Source organism: Candoia aspera, chromosome 8 (genome assembly GCF_035149785.1).
Source record: "Candoia aspera isolate rCanAsp1 chromosome 8, rCanAsp1.hap2, whole genome shotgun sequence".
Taxonomy (NCBI): domain Eukaryota; kingdom Metazoa; phylum Chordata; class Lepidosauria; order Squamata; family Boidae; genus Candoia; species Candoia aspera.
The window spans coordinates 35,158,965-35,179,850 of NC_086160.1; the positions used below are offsets into that span (position 1 = coordinate 35,158,965).

General features: G+C 39.2%; 1 protein-coding gene across 1 annotated transcript; it reads left to right on the forward strand.

Annotated features, from left to right (window-relative positions):
• Nucleotides 1–721: 721 nt before the first annotated feature.
• On the forward strand, nucleotides 722–20,492 carry ASIC5 (acid sensing ion channel subunit family member 5). Its single transcript, XM_063310515.1, has 10 exons — nucleotides 722–767; nucleotides 1,149–1,455; nucleotides 1,691–1,922; nucleotides 10,159–10,281; nucleotides 13,393–13,542; nucleotides 14,243–14,390; nucleotides 14,949–15,005; nucleotides 16,242–16,410; nucleotides 19,596–19,687; nucleotides 20,169–20,492. Exons 1-10 carry the CDS (start codon nucleotides 722–724, stop codon nucleotides 20,357–20,359), a joined length of 1,515 nt encoding a protein of 504 aa, XP_063166585.1. The 3' UTR covers nucleotides 20,360–20,492.
• Nucleotides 20,493–20,886: the final 394 nt, after the last annotated feature.

Consider the following 20,886-nt stretch of genomic DNA (forward strand, 5'->3'; position numbering starts at 1 on the left):
TGTACTAATTACAACAGTGAACATTCTGCATTCACAGGAAAGGCTGCCAGTTAATGCAGTGTAATTCACACAAAGCTTTCTATTCAATTGCATTAAGAAGTTTTTTTTAAAAAGTGAAAAAACAAAACATATTGCTTGATCAAAAGTACCGAGTTGCACTCAAAATATATCTTTGCATTCTGGCCTGATGTTCTAGTAATTAACATTTGATTCATTAATTACAATATTATTTATAGTTTTAAAAAGTGTCTCTCACCTTTTTATCTGATATTTTGTGTGCTCAAGCTCATGCATTTGGCCTTCTTGTGTACTTTAAAAATATATAAAATGAGTGTAGCAACAGAGACAGGCAAATTGCACCTGTTGTATATTTAATATAATCCCCACCCCTTTCCTGATGTTATAAAAACAATTAACTGCCTGTGTTCTAGATTTGAATCTTCTAATATTTGTCTAATGGAGAAGCTTAGAAAATTAAGGAGCTTTCATGGCAAAGGTACGCTTTGATAGTTATTACACTGAGTTGGCTTGTCTTAGTTATATTAGAGGGGACTGTTTAGCATTATTCCCTTTCTATGGAAATAATGAAAATTGTAAACACTTGTCTTGTTAAAAATATCTTAAATATTTAACTCTTTTGAGTACAATATGTAGGTAAACTGCAGCTGCAATTTTTCATATACTTAGAAAAATGCCATATGGCATTTACATTTGACTCATCATGCACAGGCTTGGATTGCAAGATGAGAAGGAGATTATGAAGAGAGGTGAAATAATAGGAAAATAACTGGATTCATAGGAAAATGTCTCTGTACTGCTTCTTATAACTTTTTGTGTAAAAAATGCTATCCCAAGTAGACTGATACTTAGACAAACCAGTGTAAACTATCATCAGAGAATCTTTCATAAGGATCACATGATTTATTTATTTTTTGGCAAAACATTTGCATGGCCTCCTTCTCTCTAGTCTGTGCTTCCTTTTTTTCTTAATATTGGTTTGGAGACACATGCCAAATATGTAGACACCAAAAGTAAATACATAAAATAATGAAAATTATTTTCATTAAGGTAGGTGCTTTACAAACAGTATCCTTTATCCTACCGAACCCATTCTCAAAGACCTTTTTCATTATTTGATAAATGTTAAGGATTTCTGGAAAAAGCCAGGCTCTATTTCACAAGAAAGACTCTACCATCTTTGGAAGAAAGGAAGAAATATGATTATGAGTTCGCAACTTCTACTTCCTTCCATGGGGTGCACAATATTGTTCATACAAAGAGCAAGACACGCAAGATCCTATGGATGATAGTAGTCCTGGGCGCCATTGTCCTAGTTGCCTGGCAGATCTGTTGTCGTTTCATCAATTATTTCAGCTGGCCCACCACCACCTCAGTTGTAGTTCAGTATGTGGAAAACATTGAGTTCCCTGCTGTAACATTTTGTAATCTGAACAGGTAAGGCACTGTTTTCTTCCTTGTGTTCTATATTAATTTAAGCATCAAGGCTATCAATTCTAGCATTTTAGAGTATGCATTTATATAAGAGTAATAGATCACAATATTATAGCACATGTAAGGTCAGATAAACTCTGTGTAATTCATCTTTGCTTTGAAAAAAAAATGGTATGGACAGCCTTGGGCTACTCAAGCATTCCAAACTTACATTTACATTTCTGATTTATGCTCATAGGTTCCAAACTCAAGCAGTAGCTAATCTGAGCATCATTTTCTTCCTGTGGAGCATAGTGTCGGGAGTTCTTCGTATGTTTAATACTGTTGATAAGTTTAGCCAAGAAATACAAGATTTTATTCATGGGAATCAGAATTTCAGCATCAAAGAATTTACAAGAAATAATGGTTTCTATCTCAACAACAGCACATTGCTGAATTGTGAATTTTTTGGGAAGCAATGCTATCCAAAGGTAATATTTTTTAATCCAAGAATCAATCAATCAATCAATCCAGTTTGGTCTAGTGGTTAAGGCACCAGGCTAGAAACCAGGAGACAGTGAGTTCTAATCCCACCTTAGGCATGAAAGCCAGCTGGGTGACTTTGGGCCAGTCACTCTCTCTCAGCCCAACTCATTGTTGTTCTGGAGAAAATAGGAGGAGGAAGGAGTATTAGGTATGCTTGCCACCTTGAGTTATTTATAAAATAACAAAGGTGGGATAATATACAGGTGTATGTATGTATATATGTATGGTATATACAGTATATATTTGCTTTTATCAAAAATGAGTAGATATTTTGATGGCGAATTATCCAAATGCTGAAATAAATTTAGCATTTATCTAATGATCTGAAAGACAATATTGTCTGAAAGAATATTGCTTGAAATCTGAAAGACATCTTTCCACCATGGTAAGACAATGCATATGTAGCTGTCAGAATGCATATTTTGATTTTCAGCAAAGATCATATGCAAAGATCATGATGCACCATTATAAAAGAAAATGCCATGTAATACTACACACTAATATCCCAAGGCTGGAGATTTTTGCCTAATGTTTCACCAATACATAGAGGTGTAGGTATTTATTTATTTTATTTATTTATTAAATTTGTCCCCACCCATATCCTCCCATTGGGGGACTCTGGGCAGTTTACAATAAAATAATCAATTAAAACAGTGAGCATAAAAGAGAGCCAGTTTGGTCTAGTGGTTAAGGTGCTGGGCTAGAAACCAGGAGGCTGTGAGTTCTAGTCCCGGCTTAGGCACAAAAGCCGGCTGGGTGACCTTGGGCCAGTCACTCTCTCTCAGCCCAACTCACCTCACAGAGTGGTTGTTGTGGGGAAAAGAGGAGGAGGAAGGAGTATTAGGTATGTTCACCGCCTTGAGTTATTTATAAAAATAATAAAGGCTGGATAAAAATTAAATAATAAAATACATAAAAGATAAATATGATATATAAATATATCATTACTCCTAATAAATGTTAAAAAAATAAGAATAAGAATAAAATCCAAGTGGCAGGAGAATCCAATACAGTCCATATGTGGGAGGAGTGGTCTAAGATACCAGCCATCCCCATGCAGCGCTACTCCCCTCTCCACCCCAAGCGAAGAGGTAGAGCCAGGTCTTCAGGCTCCTCCAGAAGGTCAGGAGTGATGGGGCTAAATGCACCTCTGGGGGCAGCGTGTTCCACAGGGCAGGGGCTACTGCAGAGAAGGCCTGCTTCCTGGACCCCGCCAAATGAAATTCTCTTACCGATCGGGTCCATAGCATGCCCTCTCTGCTTGATAGGGTGGGATGGGCTGATGTAACCTGGCCCCATGCCATGTAGGGCTTTAAAGTTGATAACCAACATCTTGAATTGGACCCGGAAACAAACTGGTACCGAATGCAGCTTGCACAGCAGCAGTGTTACATGTGGCCTTCTAGGGGCCCCCAAAACAGCCCGCACAGCTGCATTCTGGACCAGCTGGAGTTTTTGGATACTTTTCAAGGGTATCCCCATGTACAGAGCATCTATGTGGGAGATAACAAGGGTATGAGTGACAGTTCAAAGGGCCTCCCAATCCAGGAAAGGGTGTAACTGGTACACAGCATGAAGCTACACAAAGGATCTCCTGGCCACAGCTGCCACCTGCTCTTTGAGCAGGAGCCATGAGTCCACGAGGACCCCCAGATTATGCACCGGGTCTGTCTGGGGGAGTGCAACCCCATCCAGAACCAACAATGACAAAGTCCCAGATACAGAAAAGCCATTAACCCACAGCCAGTCCATCTTATCAGGGTTCAGCTGAAGCCTGTTGTTCCCCATCCAGACTCCTACAGCTCCCAGAAACAGAGAGGGAAGTCACAGCATCACTTACTTCACTTGGGATAGAGATGTATAATTGGGTATCATCAGCATATTGATGATACGTCAGCCCATGGTGACGGATGATCTCACCCAGAAGTTTCATGTAGATGTTGAAAAGGAGTGGAAAGAGAACCGAACCCTGTGGTACCCCACAAAGGAGGGGCCAAGGGTCGAACCTCTCGGGCCCTATCACCACCGATTAGGACCAGCCCTGGAGTAAGGAAGCAAACCAGCGCAGAACCATGCCACCCACCCCCAACTCCCTGAGCTGCCCCAAAATGATACTATGGAAAGCGGCTGAGAGTCAAGAAGAGCAAGGTGGATGTGCTCCCTCCATCCCGCTCCTGCATAGATCATCCATAAGTGCAACCAATGCCATTTCTGTCCCATAACCAGGCCTGAAGCCTGACTGAAAGGGGTCTAGATAATCCATTTCCTCCAGGACCCTCTGGAGCTGTAAAGCCACCACTTTCTCAACCACTTTCCCCAAAAAGGGGAGGTGGGAGACTGGATGAAAATTGTCCAGAACAGTAAGGTCCAGTGATGTTTTCTTGAGGAGGGGGTACACCAACGTCTCTTTAAAGGCAGCTGGGAACACCCCCTCTTTCAAGGAAGTATTAACCATCACCTGGACCCAACCTCATGTCACCTCCTGAGCCACTTTTACCAGCCAGGAGGGGCATGGGTTTAGATAACATGTGATGATATTTACTGTCCATAGGATCCTGTCCACTTCCTTGGGCCCAACAGGATCAAACTGTTCCCAGATAACTGGGTAAGTATGTTCCTCCGGTATCTCTCCAGAGCATGCCTCATGCTTAGAGTCTAACTTGGAGCAGATCTGAGTGATTTTGTTCTGCAGATGCTCAGCAAATTCCTTTGCATGGTCCTGTAGGTGGGTCGCTGGGCCCACATTCCCCAAAAGTGATTGAGTGATTTTAAACAGGGCCGTCAGGCAGCATTTTGCGGACACAATAAGAGCAGAGAAGTATTTACGCTTCACCACTTTTATTGCCACAAGGTAGGCCTTAATAGCAGTTCTAACCTGTGTTCAGTTGGATTCGGTCTTTGTCTACCTCCAGCGGCACTCTAGGCATCTCTTAACCCTCTTCAGAACCCTCAGCTCCTCCGTAAACCATGGGGAGTGTCGGGTTCAATGGGCCAAGAGAGGCTGCACAGGCACGATCCTGTCCAAGGCCCCAGCCGCCTCCCTATTCCAGACAGCAGCCAGGACCTCCACTGGACCATGCAGCAGATCCTCGAGTATAGCCCCCAGCTCTCTCTGGAACCCTGCTGGTTCCATCAGTCATTGGGGGCAGACCAATCGAACAGGGGGCAGCATAGAAACTCAAGTCCACCAGGGTGTGATCTGACCATGACAATGGGAACAGCTGTAACACTACCCTCAGATCACATTGCCACTGCCAGGGCTGCAACTGGGGGGTGCAAGCGGGCCATGTGCCCTGGGTGCCACACTGGGGTGGTGCCAAAATGAGCACTGGGGGGGCACCAAAATGAGTGCTGGAGGGCTGCCAAAATGGGCATGGAATCCATGTTTGCCCTGGGTGACACAGTCCCTAGTTGTGGGCCTGGCGACTGCTCCGACAAGAAAACCAAGTCCAGGGTGAGGCCACTGTCTTGAGTCGGGTCCTGAATCATATGGAACAGGCCCATGGCTGCCACGGTAGCCATGAACTCCTGAGCTGCCTCCAAGGAATGCCCCAGGGACAGCAGGTTGAAGTGCCCCAGAGCCATAAGCCTGGGTAACTCCATCGCCAGCCCTGAGGTATACATTAGTGAAACACAAAGCAAATATTGATACCATCATATACCCAATCATATATTAAAAAGGTTTTTTTTCCCATATGGGCACAGAGACATTCCCAACTAAAGTAGTACTTCAAATAAAAGTGAAACAAATTACATGTGCTTGAATAGAAGAAATAATTCTAATTTATTTTAGCTAAATAGGAATTCATGAGCTATACAGTTTAAGAATGAACAAAAAATAAGTTCTTCAATTTATATACTCTCTCTCTCTCTCTCTCTCTCTGTGTGTGTGTGTGTGTGTGTGAGTGTAGAGAGAGAGAGAGAGAGATGCATAATAACACATCTTTCTTGGGATATAAAAATATAATACATAACATGGTCCTTATTGAGTTGTAAGGTAGGAATGAAGATAAATTATTTTGATTTAGACTGTTATATGAACCTGTTGTTGTTTATTTGTTTAGTCGCTTAAGACTCTTCGTGACCTCATGGACCAGCCCACGCCAGAGCTTCCTGTCGGTCGTCAACATCCCCAGCTTCCCCAGGGACGAGTCCGTCACCTCTAGAATATCATCCATCCACCTTGCCCTTGGTCGGCCCCTTTTCCTTTTGCCCTCCACTCTCCCTAGCATCAGCATCTTCTCCAGGGTGTCCTGTCTTCTCATTATGTGGCCAAAGTATTTCAGTTTTGCCTTTAATATCATTCCCTCAAGTGAGCAGTCTGGCTTAATTTCCTGGAGGATGGACTGATTTGATCTTCTTGCAGTCCAAAGCACTCTCAGAATTTTCCTCCAACACCACAGTTCCAAAGCATCGATCTTCCTTCTCTCAGCCTTCCTTATGGTCCAGGTCTCACAGCCATATGTTACTACAGGGAACACCATTGCTTTAACTATGTGGGCCTTTGTTGTCAGTGTGATGTCTCTGCTCTTAACTATTTTATCAAGATTTGTCATTGCTCTTCTCCCAAGGATTAAGCATCTTCTGATTTCCTGACTGCAGTCAGCATCTGCAGTAATCTTCACACCTAGAAATACAAAGTTTTTCAGTGCTTCTACATTTTCTCCCTCTATTTGCCAGTTATCAATCAAGCTGGTTGCCATAATCTTGGTTTTTTTGAGGTTTAGCTGCAAGCCAGCTTTTGCACTTTCTTCTTTCACCTTCATCATAAGGCTCCTCAGTTCCTCTTTGCTTTCAGCCATCAAAGTGGTATCATCTGCATATCTGAGATTGTTAAAGTTTCTTCCAGTGATTTTAACTCCAGCCTTGGATTCCTCCAGCCCAGCTTGTCGCATGATGTGTTCTGCATACAAGTTGAATAGGTAGGGTGAGAGTATACAGCCCTGCCGTACACCTTTCCCAATCTTAAACCAGTCCGTTGTTCCGTGGTCTGTTCTTACCGTTGCTACTTGGTCGTTATACAGATTCTTCAGGAGGCAGACAAGATGACTTGGTATCCCCATACCACTAAGAACTTGCCACAATTTGTTATGGTCCACACAGTCAAAGGCTTTAGAATAGTCAATAAAACAGAAAGAGATGTTTTTCTGAAACTCCCTGGCTTTTTCCATTATCCAGCGGATATTGGCAATTTGGTTCCTAGTTCCTCTGCCTTTTCTAAACCCAGCTTGTACAGCTGGAAATTCTCGCTCCATGAATTGCTGAAGGGTACCTTGCAGGATCTTGAGCATTACCTTACTGGCATGTGAAATAAGTGCCACTGTTCGATAGTTTGAACATTCTTTAGTGTTTCCCTTTTTTGGTATGGGGATATAAGTTGATTTTTTCCAGTCTGATGGCCATTCTTTTTTTTCCAAACTTGCTGGCATATAGCATGCATTACCTTGACAGCATCATCTTGCAAGATTTTGAACAGTTCAGCTGGGATGCTGTCGTCTCCTGCTGCCTTGTTATTAGCAATGCTTCTTAAGGCCTATTCAACCTCACTCTTCAGGATGTCTGGCTCTAGCCCACTGACCACACCGTCAAAGCTATCCCCGATATTGTTATCCTTCCTATACCGATCTTCCGTATATTCTTGCCACCTTTTCTTGATCTCTTCTTCTTCTGTTAGGTCCTTGCCATCTTTGTTTTTGATCATACCCATTTTTGCCTGGAATTTTCCTCCAAGGTTTCTAATTTTCTGGAAGAGGTCTCTTGTCCTTCCTATTCTATTGTCTTCTTCCACTTCCGTGCATTGCTTGTTTAAAAATAATTCCTTATCTCTTCTGGCTAAGCTCTGGAATTTTGCATTTAATTGGGCATATCTCCCCCTATCACTGTTGCCTTTTGCTTTCCTTCTTTCTTGGGCTACTTCTAGTGTGTCAGCAGACAGCCATTTTGCCTTCTTGGTTTTCTCTTTCTTTGGGATGTATTTTGTTGCTGCCTCCTGAACAATGTTGGGAACTTCTGTCCAGAGTTCTTCCGGGACCCTATCTACTAAGTCCAGTCCCTTAAATCTATTCTTCACCTCCACTGCATATTCCTTAGGAATATTAGTGAGCTCGTATCTAGCTGATCTGTAGGTCTTCCCTAATCTCTTTAGTCTGATCCTAAATTGTGCAATAAGAAGTTCGCGATCTGAACTACAGTCAGCTCCAGGTCTTGTTTTTACCGACTGTATAGATGTCTGCCACCTTTGTCTGCAAAGGATGTAGTCAATCTGATTTCGGTGTTGTCCATCTGGTGAAGTCCATGTATAAAGCCGTCTCTTAGGTTGTTGGAAGAGAGTGTTTGTTATGCAGAGTGAGTTGTCTTGGCAAAATTCTAGCAGCCTATGTCCTGCTTCGTTTTGTTCTCCCAGGCCACGCTTACCTGTAATTCCAGGTGCCATCTGACTGCCCACCTTAGCATTCCAGTCTCCCGTGATGAAAATAACATCTCTTTTAGGCGTGTTGTCCAGTAGGTGCTGCAGATCCTCATAGAACTGCTCTACTTCAGCTTCTTCAGCATCTGCGGTTGGGGCGTATATTTGGATCACTGTGATGTTAGATGGCTTGCCCTGAATTCGAATTGAGATCATTCTATCATTTTTTGGATTGTATCCAAGCACTGCTTTAGCCACTTTATTATTAATTATGAAGGCTACTCCATTTCTTCTGTGGTCCTCTTGTCCACAGTAGTAGATGGTGTTCATCTGATGTGAAGTGGCCCATTCCAGTCCATTTCAGTTCACTGATGCCCAAAATGTCTATCTTTAATCTTGACATCTCCCCAATAACCACATCCAATTTGCCCTGGCTCACAGATCTTACATTCCAGGTTCCAATGGTGTGTTGATCCTTAGAACATCGGATTCGCCATTCACCACCAGCACCATTGGCCGCTAGCTGTCCTTTTGGCTTTGAGCTAGCTGCATCATCATGTCTGGGGCTAGTTGAACTCATCCTCTGTTCCTCCCCAGTAGCATTTTGACCATCTTCCGAGCTGGGGGTCTCATCTTCCGATGGTATACCGACATATCTCTGGTTGTACTGATCCATTTAGTGTTCACGGCAAGAATACTGGGGTGGGTTGCCATTACCTTCCTCAGGGATCGCATTTAGTCTGACCTCTCTGTCATGACCTTCCTGTATATGAACCTACATACCTAATTTGCTTCTCCCAAGTCTATATACAAATGAAAGGTCTGGGCATATGTGTATTATTATCATTAGTAGCAGTAGTAGTAATCACTTGGGATTCTATTTGCTGGTATTATATTTTGTTGATTTTAAGTCACTGCTGTGAGACGGACAGCTATATAAAATGTTTAAATAAATAAATAAATAAATAAATAAGCAAATGATATTTTCATGGTAAAACAGATTTGCAGTCCCAAATCTACCTTTTAAAGCAGAACATACTTTATTCTATAAAGTATTTTAAAATATTATGAAGATATATTGTAGGTTAACTAAAATATACACAACATTCATTATATTAGGGAGAAACACTATGAAATATGAGTACAAAAATAGATGTGAAAATATGTGCCAATTTTCCTCGGGTCAGTTTGCTTGAGATAAAAATTATCTAATGAATATAATACAAAAATTGACTAAAGATGCATCATAACCATGTGTTGCTAGTGGGGAATGGAAGCAAAAAAGATTAAAAACTAGGGTTTTTAATTCACAAATTAAAACTGGGGTTTTACTTTAAAAATTAATTCCCACCCATCCACCAAGAAAGGTCAAATAGTAATCATTACTGAAACTCAAGAGCTCATAACTAACCATTTCCATACCCTTATGCCTGGGGAGATTCCATATCATTGTTTATGCTGAACAAAAGCAACTAACATTATGACTGAAAACTCCATAATAAAACTCCATCGGTTTCATTGATGGGACCTAACTTCAAGCCTATGCATGATGACCTGCCTTGATTGCCTACTTTCAACAGTGACCTTTAGCCAGAGCTGAAATTATTATTTTTTAATTAAAAATATACTTACAAAACTGTGTGCAGTACAAACTTCTTCAATCACTGACTTCCATGGTACTAAAATGCCACAGATAACAGCAAAACATGAAAGCTCCAACTGCTGTGAGAAAGTACTAACTCCATTTTTTCATTTCCTTTTTTTCTTCATGGAAGGACTTTGAGCACGTCTTTACTGAATATGGGAACTGCTTTACTTTTAATCATATTAACCTTCCTACAAGAAGAACAGTTAGCACTTCTGGAAGAGGTCTGAGTTTGCTTTTTGATGTCAAACAGGTAGGGTTATTCTCCTGAATGTGACAGTTTTGCAATTCCACTAGTTAGTGAACTGATTTGTCTATAATTTCCTTGCCATGGGTAGCAAGCACGGGAAGGCAAAAACAAAGGTTGGGGTCAGGGGCACAAGCTGTCTGCCATTTTTTATGCTTTTCCACTGGATGGCTGGAGGGAACACTGGCCAATTTAATCAGGACAGTTGAATTTGGGGGAGCTAAACCAGTGATGCAACTCCACTGGGACAAAACCTATGAAGAGCAGTTACATTTTGTAGGTTTAGCCTGAAGAAGAGAAAGCTAAGTAGAGACATGATAATAGTCTTCCAATACATGAAGAGATGTTATAAAGTAGAAGGTAAGACAATAACCAATGGGTGGAAGTTTAACAGGGAGAGATCCAAGCTTGAAATAAGGAGGAATTTCCTGACTGTGAGAGCTATTAATTGGAACAGTCTGCCTCCTGAAGTTATGGGTGTTTCATCACTGGAGGATTTCAGGAAAAGATTGGACAGCCATTTGTCCAGGATGGGATGGGTTTCCTGCAATGAGCAGGGGGGTTAACTAGATTACCCTCAAGATACCTTCCAATTCTATGCTTCTATGAAATGCCTTTTTCTCCTCTTTCACTTCTGTCTGATGATCCAGCAGCCATACAGAGCAAAACACATGATTTTTCTCTAATAGCTTTCTCTATATTGATGCCCCAGATGTATTAGAATGATTCAATGCCTATCGTTTCCAGTCTGCAGGTCTTAATGTGATTTTGTTGAGAGTAATGACATGAGAAGAGATGAGAATTGCAATTCAACCCACCTGGAGGGTATACATTGGGAAATGGCAAATTGTATGAATTTGTCAGACAGTTTTGAACTCAATAACACTGCCTTTAAGTGCTGTCAAAGTTTGAGTATGCTGAAATATTGCTTCAGCTCTATATTGCAATCCCATACATGCTAATGTAAAATCTCCATCCACTTGAGTTCTGCTTCTGGTAACTACATAGTCTAAGTCTTCTTGGCAACTATATGAAGTTGTTGCCATTGTCTTCTTCTTGGTGTTTTTTTTTTAAAAAACCTCCTATCTAACCCTTTGCCCTGGGAATTCCAAATAGTACTCAGCCGATTCTGACACTGCTTAGCCTTTTTATATCCATGATGGTTGGTTTGTTGCTGCCACCTCTGTTGTATTCCATACATTAATTAGTGGACAGTGTGTTGAACATTTGTTATGGAAATTATTGGATCAGTTAGAAAGAGAGAAATTAATTACAGATGAGTCTGTAAATTTTCATGAAGGATGATCCAGATTTACTTATTGTTTAATTCTTCCTAATTAGGAAGGACAGTTCCAGGCCTAGGGTTCCAGTTTATGTACTGTTTCTGGATTTTAAAGCTGCATTGATTCAGACTCCAGAAATAAAAGAGGAGTAAAACATTTTGACTCATCAATCTTGAAGTGTTATATTAATTCCATAGTGTAGAGACTGACAGGAAAGGATTTCCACGATCCTAAGACAACTAGCAATCCTGCTCAACTGGATGTCATTGTCGTTTGTCCCAGACTGAAACTGGTTTAAGGAGAACATTAAATGTCCTGATAATAAAATGGAAATTGGCCATCAAAAGTAAAAAAAAAAAAAGTTTTTCTGAAGAGATGTAAACATTATTGCTGGTTTGTATGTGGTCAGGTATTGAACAGGTCTCATGTTTCAAATATCTGGAAGTTGTTTTTCATCATTCTGGAGCCCCAAAACAGTAGACCAAATACAAGTCCAAAAATACCCAGCAGGTTATTGCTGCACTACCAGGCTTCCTTCAGACTAGTGGTGCCTTGCTTAAGTACTCTATGGAGCCCAACCTGGACTATATGTTAGTCTCCTCCTTTCAGAAATAGTCCAATTAAGTTTTTTAAGATCTATTTTCCAAACTCAAATGCATAGCAAATGATATTTTAAGACTTCAGGCTACATTATTGCAATATGAGGTGAGGATTTGGGCTATTGTTTCTAATTTTTAGTTAAAGTTTAATCTAGCTCCTTCTGGACTTGCTGCTTTAGCACTGATGGATTCCTATCAATTTTCGCAGTGCAATCCCTTAGAGGCTAAATTCTGAGCATGTGGTTTTTTAACAGGATCACCTTTAGGTTTATGATTTGAGCATGCTGAAGCAAGCATTGAACAAGAATTAATGATACAGAATATCAAATAGCTTGGTCTTTGGTCATATTTGGATAAAATAAATTGCTCACCTTAACCAGTTAATATTATTGTAACTTAGCAACTCCTATACACAAAAGAGCATATTCAATAGCAAGATGCAGTATCTTTCTTTCCAAAGTGCGGCATGGAAAATTCAGGAAAATTCCATACACTGAGAGACATGAGTGCCAGCAATGGGAGCAAGGGGGCACCAATGATATCATATGTACCATGATGTCCTCATGAAAAATACATTAATTACACATTGGTGTCTACCAGATGCTTGTGGTGAGAGAATCTGCTCTTGTGGTGGTAAAGCAATAAAAGCAGTAGGTTGCATGTTTTTAACCTGTGTTCTTCATCAGGATCTTCTCCATTGTCTAATTGCCCTTCAGTTCCTATCTTATTTGGGTGATTCTGAAACATCATTCACTTCATTTCTACTTTCCAGCCCAGATGCTGAGATATGTATACAAGTAGCTGAAGTCTGAATGGTAGTTTGTATGGTAGTCAGAGAGACCTAATCTTCAGATGTAAACTGTGGACATTTTACATTTGTTTTTATTTGCAATTCTGGTCAGCGACTGTAATAAAAAATATTCATATTGAGAGAATAATGAGGTAATTTAAATAATAATTTTAAAATGCATGAGTGCTCAGATGTAATGGGATTGCTGTCAAGTAAGTGTGTATAGAACTGCAACCTTAACCTAAGGTATAGCTGAGGGATGATTAACAATGATCAATGACATATTACAAAATATAGCAACTGCCTCATAACTATGTACTTTATGTTGTTGTTGTTTTAGTTAATCATAGCGGTAGATAATTTTGCATCAGAGCAACTCACAGATCACTGACCTGGAACTTATCCCATCTATTTTACTGTATCTTTCTCTAATGAATCGTATTAGGGTCACTTCACTGATGATCCTAGTCTTGGTTTTGTTGATGCTGGCATAACCTTTGCAATCCACTCACCTAAAGAACCTCCCCGATTTGATGGTTTAGGTGTCTCTACACCAGTGGGGATGCATGCCCATGCTGCAATCCAACAGGTAAAAGTAAGTATTAGCATTAGATATGTAAAATGGGGTTCAATGAGTTCACCTTTTATTAAGTTATTTTGTTTCTTATAGTTTAAACTAATAAATAATAGAACATATCCTTTGTATAGCTGTGACAAATAAGTCTAAAAGAGATTACAGAGCTTTAGGATTTAGAACTGCAATGTTAATCTTTGATCTGCATCATTAAATCTAATTCAGTCCTGATAATGAACCATTTTAAGATAAAACCTAGGGAAAAATAGGGTTAGAATTAGGGTTAGGGTTAGGGAATGGAAAGAATAAAAAAGCAGCATTTTTAAAAGTTACATTGAAATAGGACTTTGATTCTGCTGTAGAGCAAAATGCACATGTCCCAATTACAGTTTTTTTCATTTATTTCAACACAGGGATATAATTCCCAGTATATTCAGTTGTGCTTGTGAACAATGCCTTGATTAGGACAAATGTAGTTAGTTTTCCAGAAGGACAGTGCAGTAAAATTCAGTCTGTTAGAAGTGGCAGGACAGTTAACAGGTTTCCAAAGGTCTTTGTACTTGAAGATGGTTTGCACTGAAAATGTTTCTTTTACAGCTATTATTTTTCTGGATTATTTTTTAAAAAGCTGTTCAGTCAACACTTGACAGTTGAAATTGATGTTATTTTCTAAACACAGCATGGGACTCTTCTTCCCCTTTTTTTCTTTTTTTCATTTCAGACAATTATTCAAGAATACCCTTGGGGAGAATGCAACCCAAATATTAAGCTTCGGCATCACCAGATCTATAGTACCTATGGGTGTCAACAAGAATGCAAGGGTCAGCTTATACAAAAGCATTGTGGATGTTTACCTTTTATGCTACCAGGTGCACCTTGACAGATGTTCTTCTTATTTTACAAAGGGGTGGGAATTTAAAAAATCCAGTAATACTGTAGGAATCATGACTGGAGAAAAAGGTTATCAAGATGTCCAGAGTAGAAGTTACAACATATTTAAATTAAAATAAAAACAGGTGAGCCTCAAAACAGAAATATACAGGTTATGATATACAGCAATGAATGCAACACTTAAGTCTAGGGGTGCCTCTGTTTATGGGAGGGAGAGTGGGCATTCTGGAATTTGCCTCACATACAGACTTTCTCTACATAACACTTCCAGGCAAAACTTAAAAGGTGACATCAGTACTGGGAAGAATGGCTGAAATTGCCATTTGATACATCAATAGAATAGGTTAATAGAAATACTGTTACTCTCTTTCTTTCTTTCTTTCTCCTACAGAGAGAGATATTATATCCACCCTGTGAGAGGAAATAAAGCTGAATTGTTAGATGAGTGGAAATGTAGGTTTGAATATGCTGTTCATATTTTTGTTTATATTTCTCATTTTCATTTACCGCAACTGTCCCATGCATCTGTTGAAAAGGAAATGGCACAGAATGTGACTTGGAAAAATATTACGGCTGTGTTTCTCCTACACTGTGTGAGTATAATCAGTAAACAAGTATCACAAAACTCAAAACTGGCTCATAAATCCCACTGTAGTTGACCCAGATTGCACCTAGTCAGATCACTGTGATGTGGAGATGATAAGATTGGCCACTGGCTGAATGACTGTACACGATCTGAGTTCCTGCACCAATGCTGCTGAGGTTCAGTAAGATGTAATACTAGGATGTAACACAGGATGTTCCTAACTATATGCATATCCCAATCATACAAAGGCAGGATCATTGTCAAGATAGAATAAGAAGGATTAGACGAAAAGTCAACAAGATTCTAGCATGTTACATTGATGGGAATAACAAATTAAGGAAAACATACAGGGTGTGGCTTCTTGAATTCTTCCAAACCTTTTACCAGCAGTGGCCAAAAGAAACCTCTGTATTTTCTTCTTTGAATAGAAATAGTATGTTCTATGTGTACATGTCTGTAGGCACAGACTGGACGGCACATGGTGGGCTCCATATGCTGTGCTGTAGGTCCTGTGACCAGTATGTATAGCTATTTGGAATGGAGAGTTTGGCAACATTCTGAGAAGTTGTGCAACTGCCTCTCCCTACAGATTCACTGGGAGAATTTTTTTCTGGTGTGTTTTTCTCCATAGTCCCAAATAGGACCCCTTCGGTTTTGGAACTAATTAATTTTGCTAACTTCTCCCATCATACCAGATTTGGCCCTATTCCACTTAGGTTTTTGAGAGTGAACTTGTTGATAGCCATACAGAAACTTGAGCCCCTTTACCTGATTTTGTTCTGCTGGGTTGCAAAGTATAAAAATGAAACAAGTGAAGTTGGACATCAGTAAATATTTTATTGATATAAATGGCTCAGATACATAAAATATCTTAGTTTTCTCAAAATAGTTTCAATTTTTTCAGCTTAGAATTAGGACTGGGTGCACGTAATAAAGAATACCAATATTAGCTTTATAAATGAATAGACCCCCATTGGAATCCAGGTTCTATTCACCTCCAGCCAGTATGGGAAACAATTCCATCAGGAAGTATAATCCAGAATAATAACACTTCTCCTTAAAAACATGTATAAAAAGCCTTTAATTTGCCCTGTTAATTATATATTAATTAATTAATATTCACTTCAAGTAAAAATCTTGCATTGGATAAAACATCTTATCCAAAGAATATATACTATCTAAGTAGATAAACCAGACCCTAATTTAGTGTGTGTGTGTGTGTAATTATTTTTTTCCATTTTAGATAAAACAGAATTCATGGGATTATGTACAGGAGGAACACATAATTCTACATGTCCAGTACCATGTGAAGAAACAGATTACCCAGTCACCATCTCCTATTCTACATTTGCAAGTGAAAAAGCCCTGAAATTTCTATCTGCAAAGCTAAAGAAGAAACCAGAATACATTAGGTATTTTTCTTTTTATTGTATGGTCAAGCCGATTTCAGGTTTAGTTTCACTCAGTGTGCAGCACCTGCCTAATCCAGTTGGGCCCCAAAACTAAGCTGACCTTGGCCTGCTTAGTACTTATATGGGAGGACACCAGAGAAATAAAAAAGGACCCAGTCAAAGGTAATGGCAAACCACTTCAATCTTGGTCTAGAAAGCTGCTTCCATGTAGTCACTAGGATTTGAATGTGACTCAAGAGCATCATTACTCTTGTTTTAATATGAAGGCATTGAAATTGTTTCGTATGTAGATAAAGTCTCCTTAAATCTTCTCCCTTATCATGACTGTGATGTCACCTGGCAATGCAATCCCACTCCTTTCTCAGTGTGCTCTGACTCTGGAAGCTCCAGTGGAAGAAAGAAGCGGATGTCAATAAATGTCTCCATCTCTTCCTTATTCTCTGGATACCATATGTTGGTAATATTTTAGGCTAGGCTAAATGATCTGATGGTCCTTGGAATGAGTGTAGTCCAAACCCCCCCCCCTACTTTTTTTTTGCCACAATTTGTGTTAGAATTAGGTGCTTTGGAAGATAAATGTTTAACTCTTTCCCCACCTCAGTCCCACTGTTGCATTCTAAATTACTGTTGTCATCCAGGTACTGTTAATTCTGCTAGAAGCAGACAATTAAGTGCTGTGCAGACAGCTGTATGTTTTATTCAGAAGATGAAATTTAGTGTGGGGACTATGGAGAGGGAAGAGTAGTAAAAACCATTCTAGATAAAGAATCCTCCAGGGTCACTGTTGTGATCAAAGCTCTATCTGCTTTATATCAAAAACAGGAGTGCCAAGGATCTTCTTTGCAGACTGAATTTCATACCAACATTTTTATTTAATTTGATTATCCACAAATGGAGCTCTATCTTGCAATTACTCAGTGAAGCTTGACAAATTACAGGAAAATGTTTCTGTTCCCAAGTAGTTAACCAACAGGAACCTAGCAAACATATTAATGAGCAAACATTATAAATGGTCATCTAATTGTCATCCATTGATTAAAAAAAAAGTAAAAAGGCAGATTCATCTATAATACAGCTGTGTGCCATAGGTGTAGAATAGTAGCATCTCTATTGCATCAGCAGTCATAAAAAATGGGGTCCATTAGGAAAGTCATTAAGTAATTGTAAGACAAAGTGTTCTGAAGAGAAAATGTTAGTGAAGAAAGAAATGGTTGCATTAATGAATCCTAAATTTTCAGAGCTAGGCAAAAATTAGGCAACCTTTTTATTATTAAGAATCTACAGTTGAAGAACAAAAAAGAAAGAAAGAAAACAGTGTTAAAATACAAAATATCTAGGCTAAAAAGTCTATTAACAGCTGGAATTAAGCATACCTGTATTGTGTTTAGACCCAATGGCTTCTGATCACCATTGCTCTGACACAGAATTTAGCTACCATCCTAGAGATTTTGTGATATTGGTTGTTTGCATACTGGGACTGGTCCTGGTAATTTGTGATCAAAGTAAAGTAGCTCTGTTCTCCGAAGTTGATTAATATAGCATTTTAGGTGTTCCCACAGCCAGGGAGTTTCCATCTCTAGTTCTGAATGGAGTTGCACTGTTCCAAACTAGTGCACAATTTGGAGGTCCTCCTGGATTCATAGCTTCAGTTTAGGTAGCAGGTGGCAAATGTTGCAAGGAGGGCTTTTGCACAACTGTGTTTTGTCAATTGCACTCTTTCCTGGACTGAGAGGTGCTGTTCATGGTCACTCATGATTTGGTCACCTCCTTACAATGCGCTCTACATGGGGCTGCCCTTAAAGAGCATCCAGAAGTTGCAACTGATCCAGAATGTGGCAGCACAGGCAAGTTATACCCTGCTCTGTGAGCTGCACTGGCTCCCAGTATGCTTCCAGGTATTGTTCAAGGTACAGGTTGTCACCTATCAACCTTGCATGGCATGGGGCCAGGTGATTTGTGGGACTACCTCTCTCTGATTGCTTCTACCATCCAATTAGATCCAGGGATGCTGAAGGTCCTGCTGATTAAAGAATGCTATCTGGCAGGACCCAGAAAACAGGCCTTTTCTATCACAGCACCTGCAGTTTGGAATACCCTACCCCTGAGATCTGATTGGTCCTGACACTGCCAGCTTTTCAGAAAGCGTTGAATACATAGATATGTTCCTAGGCTTGAGGTTGAGTAATTAGCTGGAACCTGTGTGTTGTGATTTGAATTTATTATAGATTGGATTTTTACTTTGGCTGCTTTCATAGGTTTTCAAATGTTGTTTTGAAATGTTGTGTTTTTATAGGTTGTTGGCCACCTAGATTGCTATGGCAAAATGAGTGTCCATGTAAATTGAAGACATGTGTATGTCCATACATACATATAATTTCAAGAGTGCATGGATGACCGTAATTTCAGTGTCTGAACATATACATAAGCACTCTTGTTAGGAGATATTATTAATTCTCCCAGTCACTGATGGCAAAACATATAAAAGATAAAAGCAGTAGACAACTTTGTATTGCCTAAGGCAAGCTTCACTACATCGACAAAAATAAGTGTAATGGCTCTGAACTCAAAATTTAGGAAAAAATGTTAGGAATTAGAAACACAATTCTTGCATTTTAACAACCAATTTTCAGTGAATAACACTCCATGCCAGATACTATCTTTTCATTTTAATTAAAACGCTGAGCCTGGCTGAGACCCACCATTATGCTAATCAAGCCTATCATCCTCAGGAAGTTATTATAGATATTTCACTGATTATTTTGTTTCTACTGCCAGATTAGGGAGAGATGCTTGTGAGATACTCATATCCAAAACTTGCTTAATTTTGATAATATAGACCTGGATTGGGGCAATATGGAGAAGTTGATCCATCCAGGCAGCAAAATGTCTTGGGCTGATGCTGTACTTTGTGTAAAGCATCATCATCATCATCATCATCAATATCCTGATCCAAGTTATTTGTCTCCTTGCCTACTTTGTTAATGCTTAAAATTTTCCTCTCCATTCACAGACTTCCCATGATCTGAACTGGGCAAAAGAGGGTATAAAAGGCCACTAATAAATCATAGGAGAAACAGTGTGCTGTCGGCTATTAATTGATTCTTTTTCCATGCCTAGAAAAAAAAGCATAGCTAAATTGACAACAACAACAACAACAACAACAACAATGTCTTTATAACCCTTAGGCTTAATCTTGTATATATTGACATTAAATATCACAATCTGAATTACAAAATGACCCAGCAGCAGAAGGCACTGAGTATATCAGAACTATTAGGTAAGTATTCTAGAATTACATTTTATGTGTGTTATTGCTGGTTTAGATAAGGCTAAATAATATATAATTAACTTTATTGTTCTTAATTTATTTCAATTTGTCTATATACAACTCTAATGTAAAAATAGATGAGAATATAAGGATAAGCAAAATATATAAAACCCACAGACCTACAGCGAATAAGCTTTTATCATGTTTTGGTCTCATTGATATCAAATATGTACATAGAATTGAAGCACAAGTATTATATCTCAATGTTAGTTACCCATGTCAATATGGAGGAAATGGCCAGCTGGCATGTATTTTCATTCTGAACTATAAATTGCACACAATCCAGATATACCCTGTGCAGATGATATCGAGTTGTTAATATACAATATTAAATCATATTGATTTCTGTAGATGTTATTTCCAATTAAATATGGATGGAATTGCACTTCAAAAAAAACCCAGACTGATAATTTTCTTGTTTTCATTGCAGCTGATATTGGTGGCCAACTGGGCTTATTTTGTGGAGCCAGTATGATTACCATCATTGAAATTGTTGAATATGTGTTCACCAACTTCTGTTGGATGTGTGTTTTTCTTCTATTAAAAGCACCAAAATTGCCTGATTGGAACACTTCAAATCACAATGAACAAATGCACAAGAGAAGAATACAAGAATGTTAAGACCTTGCCGAAAGCAAATAAAAAGTGATATAGAGACCCCTAACCCTTTGTGTGTATACACAGCATTTATTTTTAACATCCATCTTTGTTCCTAAAGGAACAGGTGGCCTTAGTGTCACTATTCATTTTTTATCAGTATAGGTAGAAAGTCCACTTTATGTACTTACTTGGACAGAGTAATAGTGACCTATTGTCTGTTAGCTTACTACTTGGATTACAATATACTTGAAAATGGTCCAGAAAATTCAGCTGGTCTGAAACAGCAGCTAGACCAGTAAAAGTGGTGTGGTCACTGCAATCACATTATGGCTACGCTTTGCAATCTGTCACCATTATCAAAGTACTGATTTCATCTTCAAATTCTTAAAGATCTTATTCTATACACCTAGGGGCAAAATTACCCCCAAAAAACTTCTCCTCCTGTATTTACTCTTTGAAAATAGCTCTCCCTGGAACCCTCCCAATTGTAGACAGATGGTAGCTACAATAGAGAGACTTTTCCAGTGGTAACATCCTTTCTATGAAAT